The sequence below is a fragment of the Chanodichthys erythropterus genome, chromosome 21, assembly GCF_024489055.1.
Source record: "Chanodichthys erythropterus isolate Z2021 chromosome 21, ASM2448905v1, whole genome shotgun sequence".
In the NCBI taxonomy this organism is placed as follows: domain Eukaryota; kingdom Metazoa; phylum Chordata; class Actinopteri; order Cypriniformes; family Xenocyprididae; genus Chanodichthys; species Chanodichthys erythropterus.
The window spans coordinates 10,547,501-10,570,447 of record NC_090241.1 but is presented as its reverse complement, the minus strand read 5'-3'; the positions used below and the strand labels follow the sequence as shown (position 1 = coordinate 10,570,447).

Genomic DNA, 22,947 nt, shown 5'->3' with positions numbered 1-22,947 from the left:
CTTCAATAAAACAAGAGTTATCAAATGTATTATGTAAAATATGCCTATTTGTTGAGAGGTTATGACATTATTTGATATCTCAGACGATGTTTATAGTTAATATTTTAAAGGTTCAACTGAGAAAAAGGTCATGAACCCCTGAAAAGGTTTTCCTGCCATATCAGACTTTTTGGCTCTAATAGTTCACAATATATCTTGCTCACGGTTTGGTTTGTAGTTTTTGTCTCAAGTGTCTTTTGGAAGATGCTCATGTCGGATTTGATTCCTCCTGAAGGAACTTCTCTCTAGATTGACTTTTAGACAGGAGCTGTTTGATACAATACGGTGGGCGGATTGTTTTTGTTTTCATACCTGAGGACCTCGATGATCCCCTGCGTGTGTGTGAGAGAGAGGAGAGCTGTGAAGCATGAGGCACGTCTCATCAGATAAGACATGCTGTCAAAGTCTGATCTATGTCTCCTTCAGCACAGGAGAGGGTGTGCGTGGTGACCCGGTCACTGTGAGGGAGGGAGAGAGAGAGAGATGAGGAGACTGAGATAAACACTGCCAAACATAGAGGGTCTCTGTGTAGGTGCAGAGGAGCAATCCTTGGTAAACAGGACTATCTTTTCCACGCAGGTCAGCGTAATGGCCTTTATTTGCTGAATAAAAGAATGGGGCATGGTGTACAGTGTTTTTTACAGGGATTCTGTATGTGTGTGCTTGTTTTCATGATTTATGAGGACACAAATTTGAATAATGGCATGGGTATCACACTGGTATTACGTCATAAACTTGTGTGTGTGTGTGTTTGCGCATGGTAAAGAAAAATCACAAAAATAAGATCTGTTAAAGCTATCTTAGATAACAATAATATGAAATAGAGACTAAATGGAGCATTTTCTTTTCTGATTTTTCTTCTGCCAAACCCAGAAAAATAATGGTGATTTCTATCAAATATACATGTTTCTAGTTTTTCTCCACTCTAAAATATTTGAAAAATGACATAAAAAGAGTAAAATCGGAGCTATACATTGCCGTACAATGTTTGGGGTTGATAAGATTTGGAAAAAAAGAAGAAAAAAAAATCTCTTATGCTGACCAAGGCTGTATTTATTTGATCAAAATACTGTAAAAACAGTAATATTGTGAATATTATTATAGCTTAAAAGAATTGTTTTCTATTTGAATATGTGAAAATGTAATTTATTTATGTGTCCAGTCTTCAGTGTCACATGATCCTTCAGAAATCATTCTAATATGCTGATTTGCTGCTTAGGTAACATTTCTTATTATTATCCATGTTGAAAACAGTTGTGCTACTTAATATTCTTGTTAAAATCATGAAACGTTTTTTTCAGGATTCTTTGATGAATAGAGAGTTCAAATGAACAGCATTCATTTGAAATAAAAAAAAAAAATGGTAACATTATAAATGCCTTTACTGTCACTTTTGATCAATTTAATGCATCCTTACTGGATAAAAGTACTTTAAGGGTAACAGTAGGGTTGGGTATCATTTTGATTTCAGCGATTCCGATTCTGCATATTGATTCTCTGTTCCGATTCCAATATCTTTTATTTATTTATTTATTTATTTATAGTAATGTAGTAATGTAGAGAGATTACAATGCAAACTCATAATAAATAATTTAAAAAAAAAAGTAAACAAAACTGATTGTCAATTTATCCAGAATTATTTGAAGATTAATGTCTTTTCATCTGTGTTTTGTACATGAGTGTGAGATGCTGCTATTTCTAATATTAGCTGTATCTGGTGCTTTGTAGCAGGACTCGCGGCTGGGAGAGTTAAACACAGCGCATTCCTTCAGATTAATGCCATGTTGAAGCGTGTTGAAGAAATGTTTCATCATATTAGAGGTACTTCCTCCCTTGCGTGGAATATCTTTGCCACATGTATTGCATTTGGCAATGCTATCATCTTTTTTTCATAAAGTCTAACCAAACTTTTGAACATTTGCTGCGGTCAGTCATAGTGCCGATTGTAATGACCTGGGCATGTGCGTAATGAGATAAGGTCCTTGTCGCAGGTCCTGGCAGATAGATACAACTGTAAAATGCTCATTGCCGTTCGCTGTGCGAGAATGAATGAAAAATGTCAGGAATCGATAAACAGAATCGAAATGCATGCATCGTATCGAATCCCCGGTTCTTTGAAATTTGGAACCGGTTCTAAAATGGAACCAGTTCTTGATACCCAACCCTAGGTAACAGTAGTATTTTTTTCCCCTCTGAGTTTGGACATTGTATGCATATTTTAAATTAATGCATTTTCATGTGAACTTTAAATATGTTAAAAGGATATTCGACATTTCACAGTTTAAAGTGTCAAGTGATCAAAGTTACCCAGCAGCTCTCATTTAGTATTTAATGAGGGGACTTCAACATGTTTAATTCCATCCAGAGCCAGTGCTTCATTTACCCCCTGCAGAACAAAGCCAGAGCCACTTAACCAGTTGAAACACAGCATCCTCCAGCACTGAGATCTCACACATGACTCATAACTAAACAAGGTACTTTATGTGGTTGCACCATTTGTTCTTAATGCAAGATTTAGCTCGTGGTTTTTTAACTAATACTTATTTGTATGATGTCTGCATTCATTGATCCATTGAGAAACCTTGTTGAAAAGCATATAAATTTATGGTTCACGTTAGAGGTTTGCGCGGGACTTTTTTTTTCATCCCTCTCCCGCAAGGTACTATTCCGCATGCGCCCACTCCTGCTTAAAATTCACTCTGTGTTCACCCACTATATGCATATAGTGATTTTCTTCTGTAAGAAAAATGATGAGGACGTTGAAAATCGCGATGAAGAACTTTATTGCAGCGTAGCAGTGACAAAGTACACGTCGCACCAAGTCGGAATGAACCCAGAACATCCAAATCTCAAACCTTTTATCCTGTTTACAGTTCACCACTCTTCATGTAAATGTAGTTCCTCATGTTTTACCAGTTGTGGTCTGTATGTTAATTAGGTTGTGACACCTCATTGTCTGAGATGGTTCTCTGTGTCCCACACCCATTCCCATTCAACAATTGATTACCATTTGCTCAGGACTTGATCAACCAAATGGTACATAAACAATATACCAGTTGACTTTATTCTTCTGTATGATAATTAAGCCATTTTGGGGATGAGCTGATTCTAAAATATACTTTGGAGTGAAATCTGGGTCGAGGCAGACTACAATTTCTTACACTTCTCAACCCGACGGGTCCCGCTAAATTTAGATTCCTGAATCTACATTTACATTTACATTTAGTCATTTAGCAGACGCTTTTATCCAAAGCGACTTACAAATGAGAGTAGTAGAATCAATCAAATCAACATGAGAACAACAGTATGTAAGTGCTGAGTAAAGTCATTCAAGTTTTTTAAATAAATACACAGATAGGAGAAGAATATTAGTCAAGGTAAGTGCTACTACTACTGGGTCAAGTGCTGACGAAAAAGATACGTCTTTAGCTTTTTTCTAAAGACGCAATCTAAATTTCCAGAATCTCGCATTTAAACTTCCCTTAAAGAAAGAGTGATTGGGGATAACAAATATAAAATGTTACATTGCAAATGTTACATAGCATAAGATTTTTATTTGTTATTTGTCTTATGATGCTGTCAACACCCTAAAAAATGTCAGAGAAAAAAATGTCACAAAGAATAATAGGCTAAATATCACAGAGACAAAATAGGCTAAAACTATAGGCTAAGCCAAAAATACATATAAAAGAAAACTGTTGGCTTACTAGCTATACTGCAAAATGAAATCTTTTTTAACATCCACGCAAGAACAGAATGACCTGACTGACGACCGTTTCAGAACGTCTCTCTCCTCCAAAATCCGATCACAAAGGCTGAATGTTCTCTGAAGGTGCACTCAGGAAGACCTCTAAAGCAAAGAACATATCTTGCCAGGTTTCTCAAGACAGGGAACTGGGGACTGTGTGAATGCCACCACTGCAGAAAGTTTTGTTCACTTCAAGTTCAAGCACAGATGCACTGATGTCAAAGCATCTCGGGAATGACAGGGTTATTGTCAGACGGGCTCCAGCCTAAAGTACACTATAGTTACTGACCGCAGTCCGCTTTTCATTCAAAAATCCCATGCAGCAAGAAATCTTATCAGTTCCTTTTCCAAAGTTTTTCCAAATTGTCAGTGGTATTTTCCAGCAACATTTATAAATCATCATAAAATATAATTAATAGTATAAATATATAAATATTAATAGAAGAATATTCTGAAAGTGAATGTAAAATTCAATCAGGGGAATAAATAAATTCTAACACAAATTCAAAAATGTATTGTGTGTGTTGCCATGCGCAAGTACACACTTTGTCATGAAACTGCTCCGAGACATAAAGGTTGAGGATTAAAACACAGTATTTATTAGAAGGGTAATCCACAATCGTATTCCACAAAACAGGTCAAAACACAGGCAAAGGTCAAAACACAGGCAAACAGTACAAACAATAATAGAGTCCAGGGCAGAGGCAGAACAGAGAAATCAAGGGGAACAGGCAGAAAATCCAAAAACCAAGAGACTTGAAACTAGGAAGAATTCTCAGAAATACAGTATAAACACATACAAGACTTAGCAAAGAATGACTGAATTGATCAGGCTTATAAAGGGTGAGCTAACAAGGTTAATGACACACAGCTGACAGCAAACAGGGATGATGAGACCGGGCAGTGGGTTCTGGGAAATGTAGTCCATGTGTGAATGGCAATGAACAAGAGGAGACTGCCCTCTAGTGGACAACCAGGACACTCCGGCTGGTGATCATGACACACTTGACTGAATTTGTTTTTCCTGATATTTTCCTGAAATCTAAATTTTAATTTTAGGTACAATCAGGGAGGAGAATGATCTTGTAATTATGCATCTAGTCTGTGATTTGTTATGTGAAGTGTGCAACAGAAAACAAGAAACTGAGTCTTTATATGTGCGCTGTGTGCCGACCTTCTGTCTCGTAGTGTGCGTTTGGCATTAGGCTAAGCAAACCGTCTCTCTGGAATCCAACCGTGATGAAATATGAGAGAGAGAGAAAGTGGTGGCATCAGGTCATGCTAATGGAAGCTTTTATCAGCTCAAAATGAAGGGTGAGACTCAAACAGAAAATGACCCTCAATGTGTGCTGACTGATATAACAATTTAACAGCACAAATAGTTGGCGTGGCATCGTATTTCATCGTTTTTCTCATATTTGCCAAAGCCTGAAAAGCAGTCATGTAGCGTCTTGTCCACTAGTGAGGAATGTCTGATAAGACATTACTCTGTTCTCTCGGCTCTTATTGTGAAGAGGCATCATTGTTAAAGCCAAATTACAACTTATCTTCAACAGAAGAGAGAGAAAAAATCACTCAAACTCCAGACCTGTGGCAGCTGAAGGCACTTTCCACAAATATGATACACTTTGTGTCTCATGACATTTGTAAAACCATTAGAGGTACAAATCACATTTTCTTTTGTATTATCTAACATATTATTACCAGAGAGAAGTAGATTGTTTTAAAGCCCTCTGGATGCATGATTCACTCTAGTACAAAAAATAACATAACATTTCTTTAAATTGTCACACACAAGAAATTACATCATTTGGACTCTTTCTACATCATGGCAGGAAGACAAGTAAATAATCAGTTTTTAACATTTTCTGAACCATTCAACCCTGTTAACCATGTTATTGTAAGATTTCTTTTTATATGGTTGCTAATATAGATACATTTCTATTCAATGTTGATTACAGATTTTCTCTTTTTTTTTTTTCGGTTTATGCAAAAGTTATATGTTTGTAACAACGTTGTCATTGTTAAAGGGTTAGTTCACCCCAAAATGAAAATTATGTCATTAATTACTCACCCTCATGTTGTTCCAAACTCAAGACTTTTGTTCATCTCACAAATTAAGACTGAGAGATGTCTGTCTCTCCATCGACTGCCTTTGCAACGAACACTTCAAAAAGATCATAAAGAGAATGAAAAACGAATTCATATGAATCGAGCAGTTTAGTCGAAATTTTGTGAAGAGACTCAATCGCTTTTTATGATGAAAAGCTTAAATTTAGGCTTTTACTCTCATGTAAATATTGATCAGTGAACATAAGCAGAAGCTCAACCGAGATCAAACCTCTTCCTTGTGCGTAACCAATGAGGTTCATTTTTGAGTGTTACGTAGCACATTTAGGCTTCGGGAAGATATAATTTGTTTGATATTGATATATTTCAGTATGCATAGTAACATGTTAATGGGAAGACTAATTAAAAAGTAAGTAAACTCACTCACTCGATATTGCTTTGTCATGCAAACTTGAAATGACTTGAAAACAAACATCATATGTGAGTGTTTTTAGTGAGCAGTTAAATGAATTATAGGTTTATCTCTGTATCTGTGGCCATCATGACACCTACATTGTTCACTGAACTTCGATGACTGAGGATCCGAAAGTAAGTTAAGCTATTAAAAAGAACATTAGTAAGGAATAAAATATACATGAAATATAAAATCTCTTACTGCATTCTTATAGTTATTATTTTGGAATAAATGTAAAAATGATGAGAAATATAGGGTACTTCTTTTTAATAAATGTAAAAATAATTACATTGTTAATGTAAAAATACAAAATAGAAATGTTTTGGTGGTTGTTATTGTCGTTTTCTTGAGTGTAACTGTGTAAGTAATGTTTATTTAAACTGAAAAATGTGTCAAGTGTAACTGCATGGAACATGAATTTATATATATATATATATATATTTGTTTTTTTAAATCACAAAAAAAAAACCCAAAAAAAACAGGACAGGACTTTGCCTCCTCATTTCAGAACACCACTGCACGCCACTGCTTCAAGGGTTTATAGAGATTCAGACGTATACAGTCAGGAACGACCCAAAATCACTGGCTCTCATAGACAATAAATGATGTCCAGGGCTCTCATAGAAAATAAATGATGTCCACATACAATAATACAGTTGTCCAAAGTCCATCTCTGTGAGAGTATAAAATGTAGTGCAGACCTGGAGACTTAGGTTTGTGTTTGATAGAGTACGCAGTCACCTGTCCCAGTTGAATCACTTGCTTTAGCTTTCTCATCTCTCTGTCTGTCTCTCTCTATTTGTTTATATTCACTGTTTTATGATTAAAGCACTTTCGAAGGGTATGGAGGCGCCGTGTATTTTATTTGCTGTTAGTCAGCAAGGTTATGGAGCGGAATATAAATCCCTCCATCAGTGGTGAGATGGCAGCGCTTCATGTGCATCTGGGGGAAAGACAGAGCGTTCACTGAATATGCAGCTGCCATATTAAGAGGAGAAATCACCCTGCTGCCCTTAAACGTGTGTAGGAAGTGAGGCTTTGACTGAAAGATGGCAGGTTCTTTGAGCTGTGTGTGTGTGTGTGTGTGTGTGTGTGTGTGTGTGTGTGTGTGTGTGTGTGTGTGTGTGTGTGTGTGTGTGTGTGTGTGTGTGTGTGTGTGTGTGTGTGTGTGTGTGTGTGTGTGTGTGTGTGTGTGTGTGTGTGTGTGTGTGTGTGTGTGTGTGTGTGTGTGTGTGTGTTTGTGTGTGAGGGGAATAAGTGGGAAAATGTAATCCATGAGCGAGGTGCTGAATAAGCAGATATCCTCTAACCTCTGAAGGTGAAACTTAATCTCTACTTACTGACAGAGGGGCTAAATCATCAGGTACAGCACGTGTGTGTGTGTGTGTGTGTGTAGGTGTGTGTATGTGCATGTGTGTGTGTGTGTGTGTGTTACAATCTATACAACCATTTACCCTCTTCAGTACCCAATTTCTCTCTCACACACACACACACGTTTGTTTTTGTGAATTGTGGGGACTTTCCATAGGCCGCAATGCATTTTATACTGTACAAACCGTACTTTCTATCCCCCTACCCTACCCCTAACCCTAAACCTAACCATCACAGGAAACTGTGCACACCTTTATTTTTTCACAAAAACATCATTTAGCATTTTTATTAATTAATTTACATTGTGGGGACCGGTGGCTGGTCCCCACGATGTAGGTGAACTCAGGTTTATATTACATCGTGTCGACATTTGGTCTCCACAATGTAATATAAACAAAAGCACACACACACACACACACACACACACACACACACATTTACTGTCCTTACATGGTACAATAATGGTTTTGCATGGCAATGTGTGTGAGTGTGTATACACACACAAACACACACAATTATGCAAAACCATAAATGGTAACATTTTTAAAAATATGTTTGAGAAATTTCTTCTTATAGTAAAGAGGTAACAGTTTGAAATATTATTACAATTTAAAATAACTCTTTTCTATTGCAATGTATTTTCAAATGTAATTTATTCCTGTGATCAAAGCTTAATTTTCAGCATCATTACCCCAGTCTTCAGTGTAACATGATCCTTCAGAAATCATTCTAATAATTCTATCCTGCTTTGCTGCTCAAGAAACATTTATGATTATTATCATAATGTTTTTGTGGAAACCGTGATAAAATTTTTTTCAGGATTCTTTGATGAATAGAATAAAGCATTTATTTGAAATAGAAATATTTTGTTAAATTACAAATGTCTTTACTGTCACTATTGATCAGTTGAATGCATCCTTGCTGAATAAAAGCATTATTTCTTTCACAGAAAATACATTGTACACACACACACACACACAAAAGTTTGGGATGTAGCTAAATATTCAAGATTGGAGATGACCAAAAGTACATTTTAGGAAACAGTCACGTCCCTCTCAATGCCTGTGTAGTTTACGAGTCTTGTTCAAATCTTTACAATTCATTTAAACGTTTTTTTTTTTTTAACAGCAACCTGTTAGTTTTGCATGAACTGAAAGTCTGACCACAAACTCAACACACATACTGATTCATTATTCTGTTTGCTGGCATTGACATTGACACTGATGCATTATTAGCTGAATAACAATGAACATTGATTTCAGATTTATCCGGCCCTAAACAATGGATGGTCGATGTACATGTCGATCTGATGACTCTTAGTAAATTGGTGGTTTTTGGCTAGAATAAGCTGCAACATCTACCAGCCCCACAAAATAAACTGTGTGTGTATGTCAGTGGGGCGCAGAGGACTCATGGACTACGTGAGTAACTGCAGTGTGTTCTGGGATGTGGCCATACGGCAGGAATACACCTCCATCTGCCTCCTGAAATACAGCTTGTGTGTTGTGATTGTAGACTGGAGACTTACACCTCCTTCATTCTCTCCTACTATCTCTCTCTTGCTCTGTTCAAGTGCTTTCAGCCATAGTTTTTTGGACTGGTGATCTTCCATTGGGGGAATGGATTAACATCTTTATGAAATTTCACAAAGAAATGGTTCTGTTACTTAATCTTTTAAAGATTTATTTGTCTTTCTAGATTTATCTTCCCTCATCTCTCTAAAGATAAGAGCCTGAATCCTGAAGATGCTGTATTTATACTACACAACTCGAAAGCACTGCTGCAGCCTGTCTAACGGTCTTATTCGCTTGTCCACCGGGAGCTTTGTTTTTCCTTTGAATAAAGTCATTGATTTTACCTGAAGCTCTGCTTTTTTTAGCTGAGGTAACTCTGGATTAATAACTGTGGGCCTCAGCAGGGAAAAATAATTCTGAATGCAAATTATAAAATGCATGTTTACACAACAGTTGTACTAAATCTAGACTGTCTGTCTGTGTATTAGTGGAGGGGATTTTTCAATGACTCTTGCTACAGGTTGCATCATTGCACCAGTAGGTGGCAACAAGTGACTGTCCGTATGAGTGAATCAATTAAATCATTCATTCAACCAATTCGTAAAAAAAACGCTGATTCATTTAGTAGTGAACATGTGACTTGTGTTTATTGCAACATGTCTTCCAACCAATATGCCCATATAGGTCGTTTGTCACTTCCCTGAAATACGACCCATAGGATTGTTTACTAAAGTTGCGCCTATCGACAACAGGACACTTTCATTTGTATGCATTGTACCCTTTTATCTGCGTCATATTTCAAGTTTTGCGTAGCTCAATTGGTAGAGCATTGCAATATACATTGCACTGTCATTATTTTTACGCAAGCTAGAGGGCGCATGACTTTAAAATGTAAATATAGGTCATGATAAGGTGCTTGAAAGGAGGACAGTCTCATTGTATAAGAGCAATGCAACATTTTCACAATCTTGCTGTTTTATTCCAAATGCTGTTTCTGCATTCTTGTTTGTGTGATACTGTTTAAATATTTTGTTTAAACAGACTTTTTTTTTTAAATGAAGAAAACTTCCCATATCTTTGTTGTTGACATCCCATATACTACATTAAACAAGTATTGATGTTGTAATTGTTTACCGTATGTTTTATAAATCTGTCATGAAAACAATTTTTTTTGACAGCCACCACTAATTGAAATAGAAACATAATTATATAATCAGAAAGTTGATATAAACATAAGAGATATTTTCCATAATCAAAATTGACCCGAAATATTTGCAAATGAACTGGCATAGAATCAATTCAAATTGAATCAAACTGTGAAATCACTGTCAATACCCCTATTAATGACCACATTGTTTTATTAGTTTTGCATGCTATTCTATTATTGATGATATTATTATTTATGAAGGTTTATTTAATTTATTTATGATGAAGTTCTATCAAAAGCTTTGCCACCCCATCTGCCACCCCAGAATTATCACAGAATAAAATATAAATGTTAGCCGTATTTCAAATACTGCTTTCCAGCAGCAGCGCTCAATGTGATGACATAAAAAAGACAGCTTAACATAAAATAATGTCAGGAAAACACATCTTTCAGTACACTGTGCATGATGGTTGCACGCACACCGTGCCCAGTGTAGTCAGCTTTATTAACAAATGACTCTTATGAACCGGTTCTTTGTGAGTCAATATATCTGAGATTAATTTTGTAATTTTTTTGGTGAGCTGATTCTCCGACCACCCGCTCCACTTTCATCATGGATAAAGGTTTTTTTGCCATCCGACGAAACAATAACATGAAATCAATAAGAAGATCCTGATCACAGAAACTAATAGCAGAGTTAGGTAAGAATCTACATTTTATTTTTTCCTCGATTGCTAACGTTATGAGTTATTCAGTTGGCCCAGTTCCCCAAACCATCAGTTCTCAAAACAAAGACACATTTCTGAAAACGTTTAACATTGACAACATTGACCTGCAAAATAATTCCAGAATCCCAATAAGATAAGGTTTTTGTAACAATGTTAAATTGATTGATCTCACTAGTGATCACTGGGCAGTGCAGTAGTCTGTGTATTTGTTAAGTTTTGTGTGTCATCTGATGTCAAAATTTTGATTTTGTCAGAAGAGAATAGGTTTTTGACTAGAACATTTTATTTTGACCTGGAAGTTTGAGGTTTGTGTGATAAGGCTCAGGGTGGTTGCAGGCTCTTGCAATGCAGTTGCTGGTGTGTTGCTAGTATGTGGTTGATAGGGTGTTCTGGGTGAACACACAGACATTCCCACCTCTGTTAATAACAGAAACTCAAAAATTTTTTGCAAAACTGTGGAAATTCAAAAATTTTTGTTGTGCTTTAACTTGCACTAAAACATGTCATTTATAACATTGAAGTAGCCTATGTAATATTAATAAAACTGCTCATCTCCTTCAGTGATACAAGCTCAGATGTTTTTCATTTAGTGTCTTGACTTGGTGCCATGATGGATATTGAAATCTTGTTATTTATTTTTAATTTTAAACAGTATAGACGAACACTTTCTGGTAATACAATATTTGTGAACACAATTGTGTATGTCAGGCCATAAATCTCCAAAAACTATGCATGGGCGCTTGCTTTGGTGTTGCCACCCCTCATAGACCTCATGCCACCCCTTTGCCTCCCTATAAATAATTTTCTTGATCCGCCCCTGCCCTCTATTGAAAGTCTATTCACCTCAATCTGTGATGCTTCAAAATGTTGTTGGTTCTTCCATGACCAAATCTTAATGCATTATGTACGTTCACTGACCAGTGTTTATATGTTCATCATATAAAGCATTCATGTCTCTTCAGAAGACTAAACTGCTTGATCCATATGTATTCATTTTATGATCTCTTGATGAGTTTGAGTTTATAGAGCAAATAGACTTTCAGTTGAGGTACAGAAATCTTTCAGATTTCATTAAAAGATCTTCAGTTGTGTTCTGAATATTAACAGAAGTCATACAGGTTTCGAACAACATGAGAGTAAGTAAATGATGAGAGAATTTTCATTTTGAGTGAACTAACCTTTTAAAATGTGTTGGTGAGAAGCTGTGGGACTCTGCGAGAGCACCAGCTTGTCTCTTGATGCTGGCAGCCTGCATCCCTCTTCCTGTGCCCTACATATTAATAGAGGTTCTTGTTCAACTGTCATGTGCAGCTATGCCCTGTTAAACCTCTCTGTCTGTATGTGGGTCTGTCTGTGCCTCCCTGTGCAGCCTTTTCCATCCCTACATCTCTCTGTTTCCTTTTCTTCTTTATTAATGAGTCGTGACAGTGATATCACTCTAAACAGATAAAGAGGCGTCTTTCTCAATGGTGGTCGGCTCTAGTAAACTCTGTGTTGCCACAGGCAGCCTATCCATCATGCCTTAATGTGAAATGTTGAAGTCTTCCCACTTTTCAGGACCCAATGACTCTCCCAAACACATGCCAGAGATAAGACAGACTACTCAAAACAAGAAAATAAAGCAAGAGAGATGGGCCCCTGCTACGCTGCAGCTTTTAACTAGCCTTTAAATGCTTTAGATGATTCACATGTTCACATTTTCTTCTGATCTCTTGCTAGAGAGTCTGTAATTGTACGGCTAGCTGTGAAGTAAAAATTAAAGTCAATGTGAAACTCTGTTTGCAACCTGCCTTATTTTTCTTCTGCACAGTGATACATTTCCAAGAGAAATTTAATTTTCAAAGGAGAGAAAATGGGTAGGATGCCATTTTATCCATCTGGATCGTGAAAAGTGTGAATAACATGTATTAAAGGATTAGTTTACTTATGAATGAAAATTTCATGATAATTTACTCACCCCCATGTCATCCAAGATGTCCATGTCTTTCTTTCTTCAGTCGAAAAGAAATTAAGGTTTTTGAGGAAAACATTCCAGGATTCTTCTCCATATAGTGGACCTCAGTGGGGTTCACCAGGTGGAAGGTCCACATTGCAGTTTCAGTGCGGCTTTAAAGGGCTCTACGCGATCCCAGGCGAAGATTAAGGGTCTTGTCTTGCGAAACGAATGGTCGATTTTTTTTTTTTTTTTAAATAAAAATTTACATACTTTTTAACCACAAATGCTTGTCTTGCACTGCTTTGCAATACGCAAAGATCACGCGTGGCGTAAGCGGAAGTACCACAGTAGGGTGAAAAACTTAATCTAATTTTCTCCTCCACCTTCAAAATCATCTGATATCATTGTTTTACCTTTTTTTTTTGTAAAGGCCGTTTGGCTTAATCTTTGCATGTTCACTTTGTAGACACTGGATCGGTACTTCCGCCTACATCACGCATGACCTTTGTAACGTGATTACATCATGCAAGCGGATCGCAGAGTTGGTGCAAGATGAACATTTGTGGTTAAAAGAAAATGACTGATCGTTTCACTTGACAAGACCCTTATTCCTCTTGTGGGATTGTGTAGAGCCCTTTGAAGCTGCACTGAAACTGTAATTTGGAGTCCACTATATAGAGAAAAATCCTGAAATATTTTCCTCAAAAACTTTAATTTCTTTTCAGCTGAAGAAAGAAAGACATGAACATCTTGGATAACATGGGGGTGAGGAAATTATCAGGAACTTTTAATTCAGAAGTGAATGAATCCTTTAATAAAATCTTAAATCTTTAAAAGGTGGTTTTGATTTCATATTGACTTTAAGAATGTATTATGTTTACAATAACACTGTGTCTACACTGGATGCGAGCGACGCGATGCAACGCGACAAAAGACAATAGATCCCATTATAATAAGCAATATTGTCTACACTGGGTGCAGTGCTGATGCCTCGATCTATTTATGACGTATTGATATGAAGGACAAATGCTTTGCAATGGATGCTCTGTTGTGTCCAGTGTAGACAGCTTTTAGCTGTCCAGTGTAGACACGGTGTTAGAGAAAGATGTTTTGTTTTTGTTTTTTATGAGGATAACATGGGCTGTTTGTGTACGTCTTTCAGCTGGTCTGTTTACAAGGAGTCATATTTTTATCATGAAAAGCATATGCACAAGAAATTCATTCAATCTTTAGGCATTTACCAATTTTATTTTATTTTACTTTCTTTTTTTGTGATACTAAAGTTTCCCATGAAAATGCAGACTGCAATATGTCACACGTCTATATGCGTTTTGGCAGCTGATTCGCGGCCTCCTGCTGTTCTTACAGACACAAACAGCCTCCCCACACATACATGGAAACAAAATCCTTGCATCAGTTTTCCCATTTTTACTCTGTTTTGGTTGAGATGACTATCTTTAGACACTCTGGTGGGTTTTTCTGTGCTTGTTTTATCAAATGTACCAGCTCAAGTCAGAGAAAACTAGATCTACAAGAATAGTGCTGGCAAACAGGCAGAACCGGTTGTGAAACAAATAAACTAGAATTATGACCTTCCAAAAATGATCTAGATCTCAGGGAATAAAAACAGATTCACATTAGGCACCAACCACATCACACATTCATCATGCTGTAATAATTTAGGCTTTAAAGGCACTTCCACAGGCTCCTTCAGCTCTGCAGTGAATGAATGCAAAGGAAATATAGAAGAGCCTTTTATGCTTCAAAAATCCTGCATTGATTCTAATTGAAATCAGCTGGAAACATTCACTTTGCATGCAGAACAAGTGCGGTATGAAGAACAGGATTTGTCCATGATCCTTGACTTATAAAGACAAAAAAAAAGAGCAGTTCGGTTCTGAAAGCATCTTACAGCTTATTGACCACAAGAAAACACACACACACACACATTTCATAATTTACTATCATAAAACTTAACATTGTCTGGCTATAAAAGCATGATGTGACCGATAGGAAACTGAGAAGTCTCCCTTGACCAGGTAGACTCAAAATTGAGACAAAGCTGCATTTCCTGACTGAATGCTTAAAGTTTAATGAAAACCTTGAAATGAACTTCAACAATATTAAACAGACTTGTCAGAAATGTGACAGCACACTGAACGATGAAAAAGGACCAACTATGTACAGTATGTCTCTGCTTGCCATCAATTACCTGTCTCTCTCTCTCTTTGTTTCTCTCTCAGGAGGCCATCATCACCGGCCTGCTGGCTGAAACGACATATTCTGTTACTGTGGCGGCGTACACTACTAAAGGAGACGGAGCACGGAGCAAAGCCAAAGTAGTGACCACAACTGGGGCAGGTGAGACTTGTTTTATTCGAGTCACAGTTTAAGAGTTCATTGAAAGTTTAGAGTTTAGTATTTTCAGAGGTAAAAAGTTACACCACAAAGCTCCAGGCCACGATGGCCTCACAGTAACCTCCACTATCACTATAACACCCATTTTCATCATCTGAACAATCTGGCTGAGGTACTGTAGATTAAATAGAAGTGGAAATTTATTCGCATCATTCTTTTTCTAGGGTAAGAAGGGATTTATCCATGTAGTGCCTTACAGAATGAATCAGGGTGACCATACTTTACACCAACAGCGTGCTGTGCAATATTAGTTGAAAAAAAATTGGCATATAATTTCTTCATTTTCAAACCAGTGGTTCTCAACCTTTTTTTCCCTGTGGGCTGCACTTTGGTCCAAGTGCAAGTCTCAGGACTGCATATCATTCACATATGACGTCACAAATGAAAACCAATCAGATTTAATGTTATGGTATTAGCAGATAATATTATTATTATACCTAGATTTTGCAAACACAGAAGAGGTGGTGTTTTCTGGTGGCATATATGGTATTTTTTTTCTGTCACACTCTGCAAAATCAACAAATACTTTAAGAAATTTGAAGAAATTTTGTTTCACAGTGTGTTGAAATGACTAGCAGTTTGACTTCTTCATATCAAAGTGAAACTCTCTTGATCAATAAACTCATGTTACACAATCCCCTGATATGAGAAAATGAGAACAATGTATTCCAGCAAATAAAAACTAACTTACTGATGCTATGACTCTTCTTGTTTGCAATGTGTTCCTTCATTGGTATGTTCCTCATTTTGTTTTTACCTCTAATAACAAATTTGTCCATTTTGATCTCTAAATTTACAAAAATAATGGCTACTTTTTGAATTCTGCCAAAGCGTGCACTTGTAAATGTTCGTTAACTGAGTACTCAGTATATAGTAGGTCTGAAAATAATATATGATCACCAAAATGATTTTATATGACAAAAGACATTATAGTTCAAACTTATACTCATTCATTTTAATTTAATTAAAAAATAAAAATAAATTGTGAAACTGAAATTAATTTTTTAAATATTGTCGGCATATTGTGGGCCGCATTTGTATTCGTGACAGGCCACAGGTTGAGAACCACTGCGTTAAACCATCAAACTTTTATTTTGGCGATTTGTCGGCAAATAAATACATTGCCAGAACTAACTAAAAATGAAAGTGTGTGTGTGTGTGTGTATATATATATATATATATATATATATATATATATATATATATATATATAGATAGATAGATAGATAGATAGATAGATAGATAGATAGATAGATAGATAGATAGATAGATAGATAGATAGATAGATAGATAGATAGATAGATAGATACACACAGTGCTCAGCGTAAATGAGTACACCCCCTTTGAAAAGTAATCTATTAAACAATATCTCAATGAACACAAAAACAATTTCCAAAATGTTGACAAGACTAAGATTTATCTGTTTAACTCAAAATTAGGGTGATGCAAAAATGAGTACACCCCACTGAAAGTCTCTGGAGCAAAGCTAAATTTTAGACTACAAATGTCTAATTTAATAATATTTCAACCACAGGTGTCCAGTAGACAGTTGACTATAAAAGGGTGTTAAAACTCTTTCCCATTTCCTGCTGTCAGCAATGGCACCACATGGAAGAGAAATGTCACAAGACCTGAGAAAGAAAATAATTTCTTACACCAGAAAGGTGAAGGCTACAAGAAGATCAGCAAAGCTTTACTTATCAGTCAGAATACTGTAGAAAAAGTGGTACAACAATTTAAAAAAGATGGAACTGCAACCATCTCACAGAGACGTCCAGGTCGTCCATGGAAGTTAACACCTCGACAGGAGTGTCTTCTGATGAGAAGGGTGGAATAAAATCGGCATGCAAGTTCACTGCAGTTATCTAATGAAATAGAAAGCCAAACTGGGGACTATTTCCCATGACACAATATGGCGTACACTGCAGAGGAATGGCATGCATGGGTGCTGTCCATGAAAGAAGCCTCTCCTAAAGCCCAGGCACAAAAAAAAGGCCAGGGCCCATGCTGACAAAGATGAAGACTACTGGGACTCTATACTCTGGAGTGATGAAACCAAGATAAATGTTTTAGAACTGATGGCTTCAAAACTGTATGGCATTGCAAAGGTGAGGAATACAAAGAAAAATGCATGGTGCCTACAGTGTAACATGGTGGTGGCAGTGTCCTTATGTGGGGCTGCATGAGTGCTGCTGGTGTCAGGGAGCTGCATTTCATTGATGGCATCATGAATTCACAGATGTACTGCTCTATACTGAAAGAGAAGATACTACCATCACTTCCTGCCCTTGGTCATCGTGCACTTTTCCAACATGACAATGATCCTAAACACACATCTAAGGCTACTGTTGGATTTCTGAAGAAGAACAGGGTGAAATTGATTCAGTGGCCAAGTATGTATCCTGATCTGAACCCAATCGAACACCTATGGAGAAGAGACAAGTTGAGCATGAGTCTCTAAAAGAGGTCATTCTTGAAGAATGGAAAAAGATAGATGTTGCAAAATGTCACCAACTTCCATGCCTAGAACACTTGGTGCTGTCATTAAAAATCATAGAGGCCATACAAAATACTAGATGTAGTAGTTTTTGTTGTGGGGTGTACTCATTTTTGCATCACCCTAATTTGAATAAAACTGAAAAATGTGTAATATAAGTTATATTATTAACCTTATTTTCATGTTGTAACAGATGTTATATTAAACTTGTCAACATTTTGTGTTCATTGAGATATTGTTTAAAATGTTACTTTTCAAAGGGGGTGTACTCATTTACGCTGAGCACTGCATATATATATATATATATATATATATATATATATATATATATATATATATATATATATATATATATATATATATATATGTATTTGAATGACAAAAACACACTAAAATTAAAAAATAAAAATAAAATCTAACAATATTAACAAAAACTATAATAGTATATCAGTGATACTAAAATGACTTTGTTTTCAGCATCTCAGAGTGGCTTGATTCAAAGTAAATTAACAAAACGAGTCTGACGCTGAAACACTGTCATATCACAATATCTATTCTCATGCCCTACACCAAAATACCTTAGTTACTGAAATAAAACTGTTTACTCACTATTAACCATGACTGACAAAATGACAAATAATCTGAATGATATCTTGCATCTCTGTCACCTGTAGTTCCAGGCAAGCCCACCATGATCATTAGCACCACCATCGGGAACACAGCTCTGATCCAGTGGCAGCCCCCTAAAGAGATGGTGGGCGAACTGATGGGCTACAGACTCCGCTACAAGCGTGAAGAGGAGGAGACCTACACCACCCGTGACTTCAAACGCACCGACGACCACTTCACCGTCACTGGCCTGCACAAGGGCGCCACCTACATTTTCAAGCTCTGCGCCAAGAACCGCGCAGGAAATGGGGAGGAGTACAGCAAAGAGATCAGCACCCCGGACGACGTCCCCAGCAGCTACCCACAAAACCTCAGAGTGGTGGGCCTGACGACCACCACTACCAAACTGGCCTGGGAACCCCCACCTCTGCCCGAGAGGAACGGGAAAATCGTACGCTACGTGGTGGTGTACCGTGACATCAACAGCCATCAGAACCAGACCAACGGTACCACAGAGACGCAAATGACCATCCAGGGTCTGCAGCCGGACACCACCTATGACATCAGAGTGAGAGCGTTCACGGGGAAAGGAGGGGGTCCGATAAGCCCCAGCATTCAGAGCAGAACCATGTCTACCTCCATGCCTGGTGAGTTTTCTCCATGCCTGGAAAGTCCATTTTCGTTATCAGTTTGCATTCATCTGCCAGTGTAGATTTCTTGGATACTACCTGAAAAAAAAATATATATATTTTTTATTTCAGCTAATGTTTGTTTTTAATTTCAAGTAATGAAAATGAGTTTTATGGTTTTAGTTTTAGTGAGTTTTAGTTTTATCTCATTGCTGTTTGGAACACCAACATTAAAGTGATCTCATCTGTGGTTTTTCTTTGCTAATGTTTGGTCCAATGAGATTCCACTGTGGGAGGAGCTACCCAGTGCAGTGTGATAAAAATAGAGCCAAGCGGCTGAGAAAATGCCTTGTCGCATGATGCTGTGGACAGTCACAGCTGTTAGGAAAAAGTCTTGAAGTAACTTGAACAAGATATGATTTCAAATACTGATGGATAATGTCAGTTCCCACCCAAAAAGATTTTCAATTCAGTATTTTCTGTCGAAATTGTGTTACATTATGGAAGTAAAGTGTTTTGTGATTGTCATAATATGTTCTTTGTTTTGCAAATAACTTTGTAAATAGATCCAGACAGTCATCACACTGCCACCTCACATTTCTCTTTTTGTCAGTTTGTCTCATATACACATTCATTGAAAAACTCTCACACAGAGCAGATGGTTGGAGACGTATGGCTTGTGAACTGCAGTCACTGCAAAACTCCACATACGGCTCATCATATGCTAGAAACATTAAAGGGATACTTCACCCTCATGTATGACTTTCTTTCTTCCATGAAACATATGGACTACCTTTGTGTTATTTTTGGAGCTCAACAACATCCGTTCCAAACGCTTCATTTCCTTTTTTGCTCCAGAATATTGTAATACAAATTTTGATCTAGGCTTGTCATGATTATTAATACATTTTCAGATCATGGTTATTTGATCTAATCACAGTTATTTGAGATATTATTTGATATATTAAATAAGGGAAATTTAAGCATATTAACAAATGGCAATCAAAGATTAATGTGTGTAATGGTCGGAAAAATTCTTAATTTTTATTGTTATTTACTTGGTCCTTAAAGGGTCAGTTCACCCAAAAATTAAAATTCTGTCATTAATTACTCACCCTCGTTCCACACCCGTAAGACCTTTGTTCATCATCGGAACACAAATTAAGATATTTTTGATAAAATCCAGTGGCTCAGTGAGGCCAGCAAGTTTCAATCCCCAGAAAGCTACTAAAGATATATTTAAAACAGTTCATGTGACTACAGTGGTTCAACCTTAATGCGTCGAGAATATTTTTTGTGAGCCAAAAAACAAAATAACGACTTTATTCAATAATATCTAGTGATGGGCGTTTTCAAAACAGTGCTCCATGAAGCTTCGAAGCTTAACAAATCTTTTGTTTCGAAGCAGTGGTTCGAAGCGTGTATCAAACTGCCAAAGTCACATGATTTCAGTAAACAAGGCTTCATTATGTCTTAAGTGTTTTAAAATTTCAATGGTTCACCACGGGGGGGTGTGATTTCGGCAGTTTGATGCATGCTCCGAGCCACTGATTCAAAACAAAAGATTTGTAAAGCTTCGAAGTTGTTTCTACATTAATTTGGAGAGTAACTCTGAAATTATTACAGTATGAAATATTAAAAACTCCAATGTTTTTAATCACGCTTAATCTCGATTAATTACAGAAATAAAGTGGAATTATTATTATTATTTTTTTTTTTTTATCAGTTAACAACAATAATTATAATATATTCACAGCATTAAAGAAAAACAGATGGACCTATTTAGTCATGTTTCCCAGTAAAATATATAAAAATATATATATAATTATTAGGCTTACTGTACATTAATAGTGACACGAGCAAAACAGACATTAAATCATTCACTGAAAATATTTGTGTGACAATTAATCATCATCACAAAAAATAATGACAGGATATTCATTTTTGGTGAACTATCCCTTTAAATTTGTCTGCTGAGATGGTGTCTCTTTCATTTCTCCGCATTCTGACTTCTCAGCTTCCCTATAGCATAAACCACATGCAGAGAGCAGATAGTAGGCTTTGATTTTTGATGTGTGGTTTGAGATGTAGGTGTTAAGATGTTATCATGAACATCTGTCTCAAACCGCATGTTAATCAGCACAGTCTCTTTCCTCAGTGATGCGGTTCCTCTGCCAATCACTGAGCCGGTCTGGAAAGAGATGGGCTGAGGAGTCTGTGACATGCAGTAACTCTTTTATTCTCACCTTCTCTACAGAGTTCACTAAAAACTTTGGTGTGAAAGCTGTAATGAAGACCTCTGTCCTGCTCACATGGGAGGTGCCAGAAACCTACAAGTCCCAAGTGCCTTTCAAGGTGCCTTTTCCCTGTCATTCCGCAGTAGAAAATGCAGTGTAAATTGAGTCTCATTGTGTGATTGAGTTAACCTGTGCTCCCCCTTTTGCCAGATTCTGTATAACCAGCAGAGCGTTGAGGTGCAGGGTGACCTGAAGAGGAAGTTGATCACACGGCTGCAGCCGGACACTGATTACTCCTTTGTGCTGATGAGCCGAGGGAACAGCGCTGGCGGACTTCAGCAGCAGGTCTCCATCCGCACCGCCCCAGACCTGTTCACCACCAAACCAACCCACCATAAACAAGACCCAGAGGAGGGCGGCAAACTCACCATCACACTGCCCAAAGTACACAACAGCGCCCTCGTCAGGTCAGTCAAAGAAATGCCATAATAAAAATCATCATTGAATATTGTGCAGCCATCAACACTTCTGTGGTCATGATAGGGTTGTAGGGGGTGTATCGACAAAAAAAAAAAAAAAAAGAAAAAGAAATCTTGATAGTAATATATTTCTTTTATTGATTTGTTTCATTTTTGTTAATATCAATAAAATTAAAAAAAAAAAATTAAAATTATTATAATGTAGTCATATAGAATGGGAAAAAAACATTCATTTTCATTTTTTATCACATGTCTGAGGGAAGAGTAGCTGAGTTTTAGTACGGTATGTGACATTACTTGGCTATGAATACATAAATAAATTTATGAAATGAAGAAAAGCACTTTGTTCAACTGAAATACATTTACAACTCTGCACTCTGACCACTCTGCACCGTTTCAACACATATAGTGTTTATTTTTCTCTAGTGCTATTATCAACATGATACATCCATTGTAACTGCAGGAACAGCGCGCTGGTGATGATTGATAGGTATTTTACCTGTAATTAAATCTGCAAAATAAATTCTGCTGCGGTCGAGATTACTGATTCCACAGGTTTCCATTTCATCTTGTCGCTGAGTTGCTTGTATCCACAGCAGGTTTTTTTTAGCATTTTTTTCACTTTTTTTGTTGTTTTTACTTCATTACATATGTTTACTTTTATATATGTTTTTCTTTATAAAAAATATCCAAATATTGTGGAAATGACTAATGACTAATCTATGTTAGCAATGATCAGTAAAAGCAGGGTTCTCACATGATGTGCATCACATATAGGCTGCATTAAGTGCTTTGACAATTATCAGAGAAAAAAATAATAAAAAAGTAATGTTTACTTTTGCATTGAATGACATTTGACACCAAAGTAAAAGCAACCATTTTCATTTCTGCCTTCAGTCTACAGCACTCAATCACAGTGCTTTTATTCCACACTGTTTATCTTAAAACAACCCAAAGAGGATGTGTGTTGGCTCTCAAGGAAATGTTTGCTGGAGTCTCAGAGTTCAGCCAGTGCACATATGCAAGAATCCTGTTCCTCTTTGGGCAAATATTGGAGCGTTGTGCTTTAGC

General features: G+C 36.8%; 1 protein-coding gene across 6 annotated transcripts in view; it reads left to right on the top strand.

The window, feature by feature from the left end:
* ptprfa (protein tyrosine phosphatase receptor type Fa) overlaps positions 1–22,947 on the top strand; it is a 274,429-nt gene that overhangs the window by 211,817 nt on the left and 39,665 nt on the right. For all 6 annotated transcript variants that reach the window (XM_067374744.1, XM_067374747.1, XM_067374746.1 and 3 more), the window contains 4 exons: positions 15,251–15,368; positions 18,597–19,178; positions 21,418–21,515; positions 21,608–21,864. In XM_067374744.1, the coding sequence (XP_067230845.1) occupies positions 15,251–15,368; positions 18,597–19,178; positions 21,418–21,515; positions 21,608–21,864 (1,055 nt within the window). The remainder of the gene's footprint in view (positions 1–15,250; positions 15,369–18,596; positions 19,179–21,417; positions 21,516–21,607; positions 21,865–22,947) is intronic.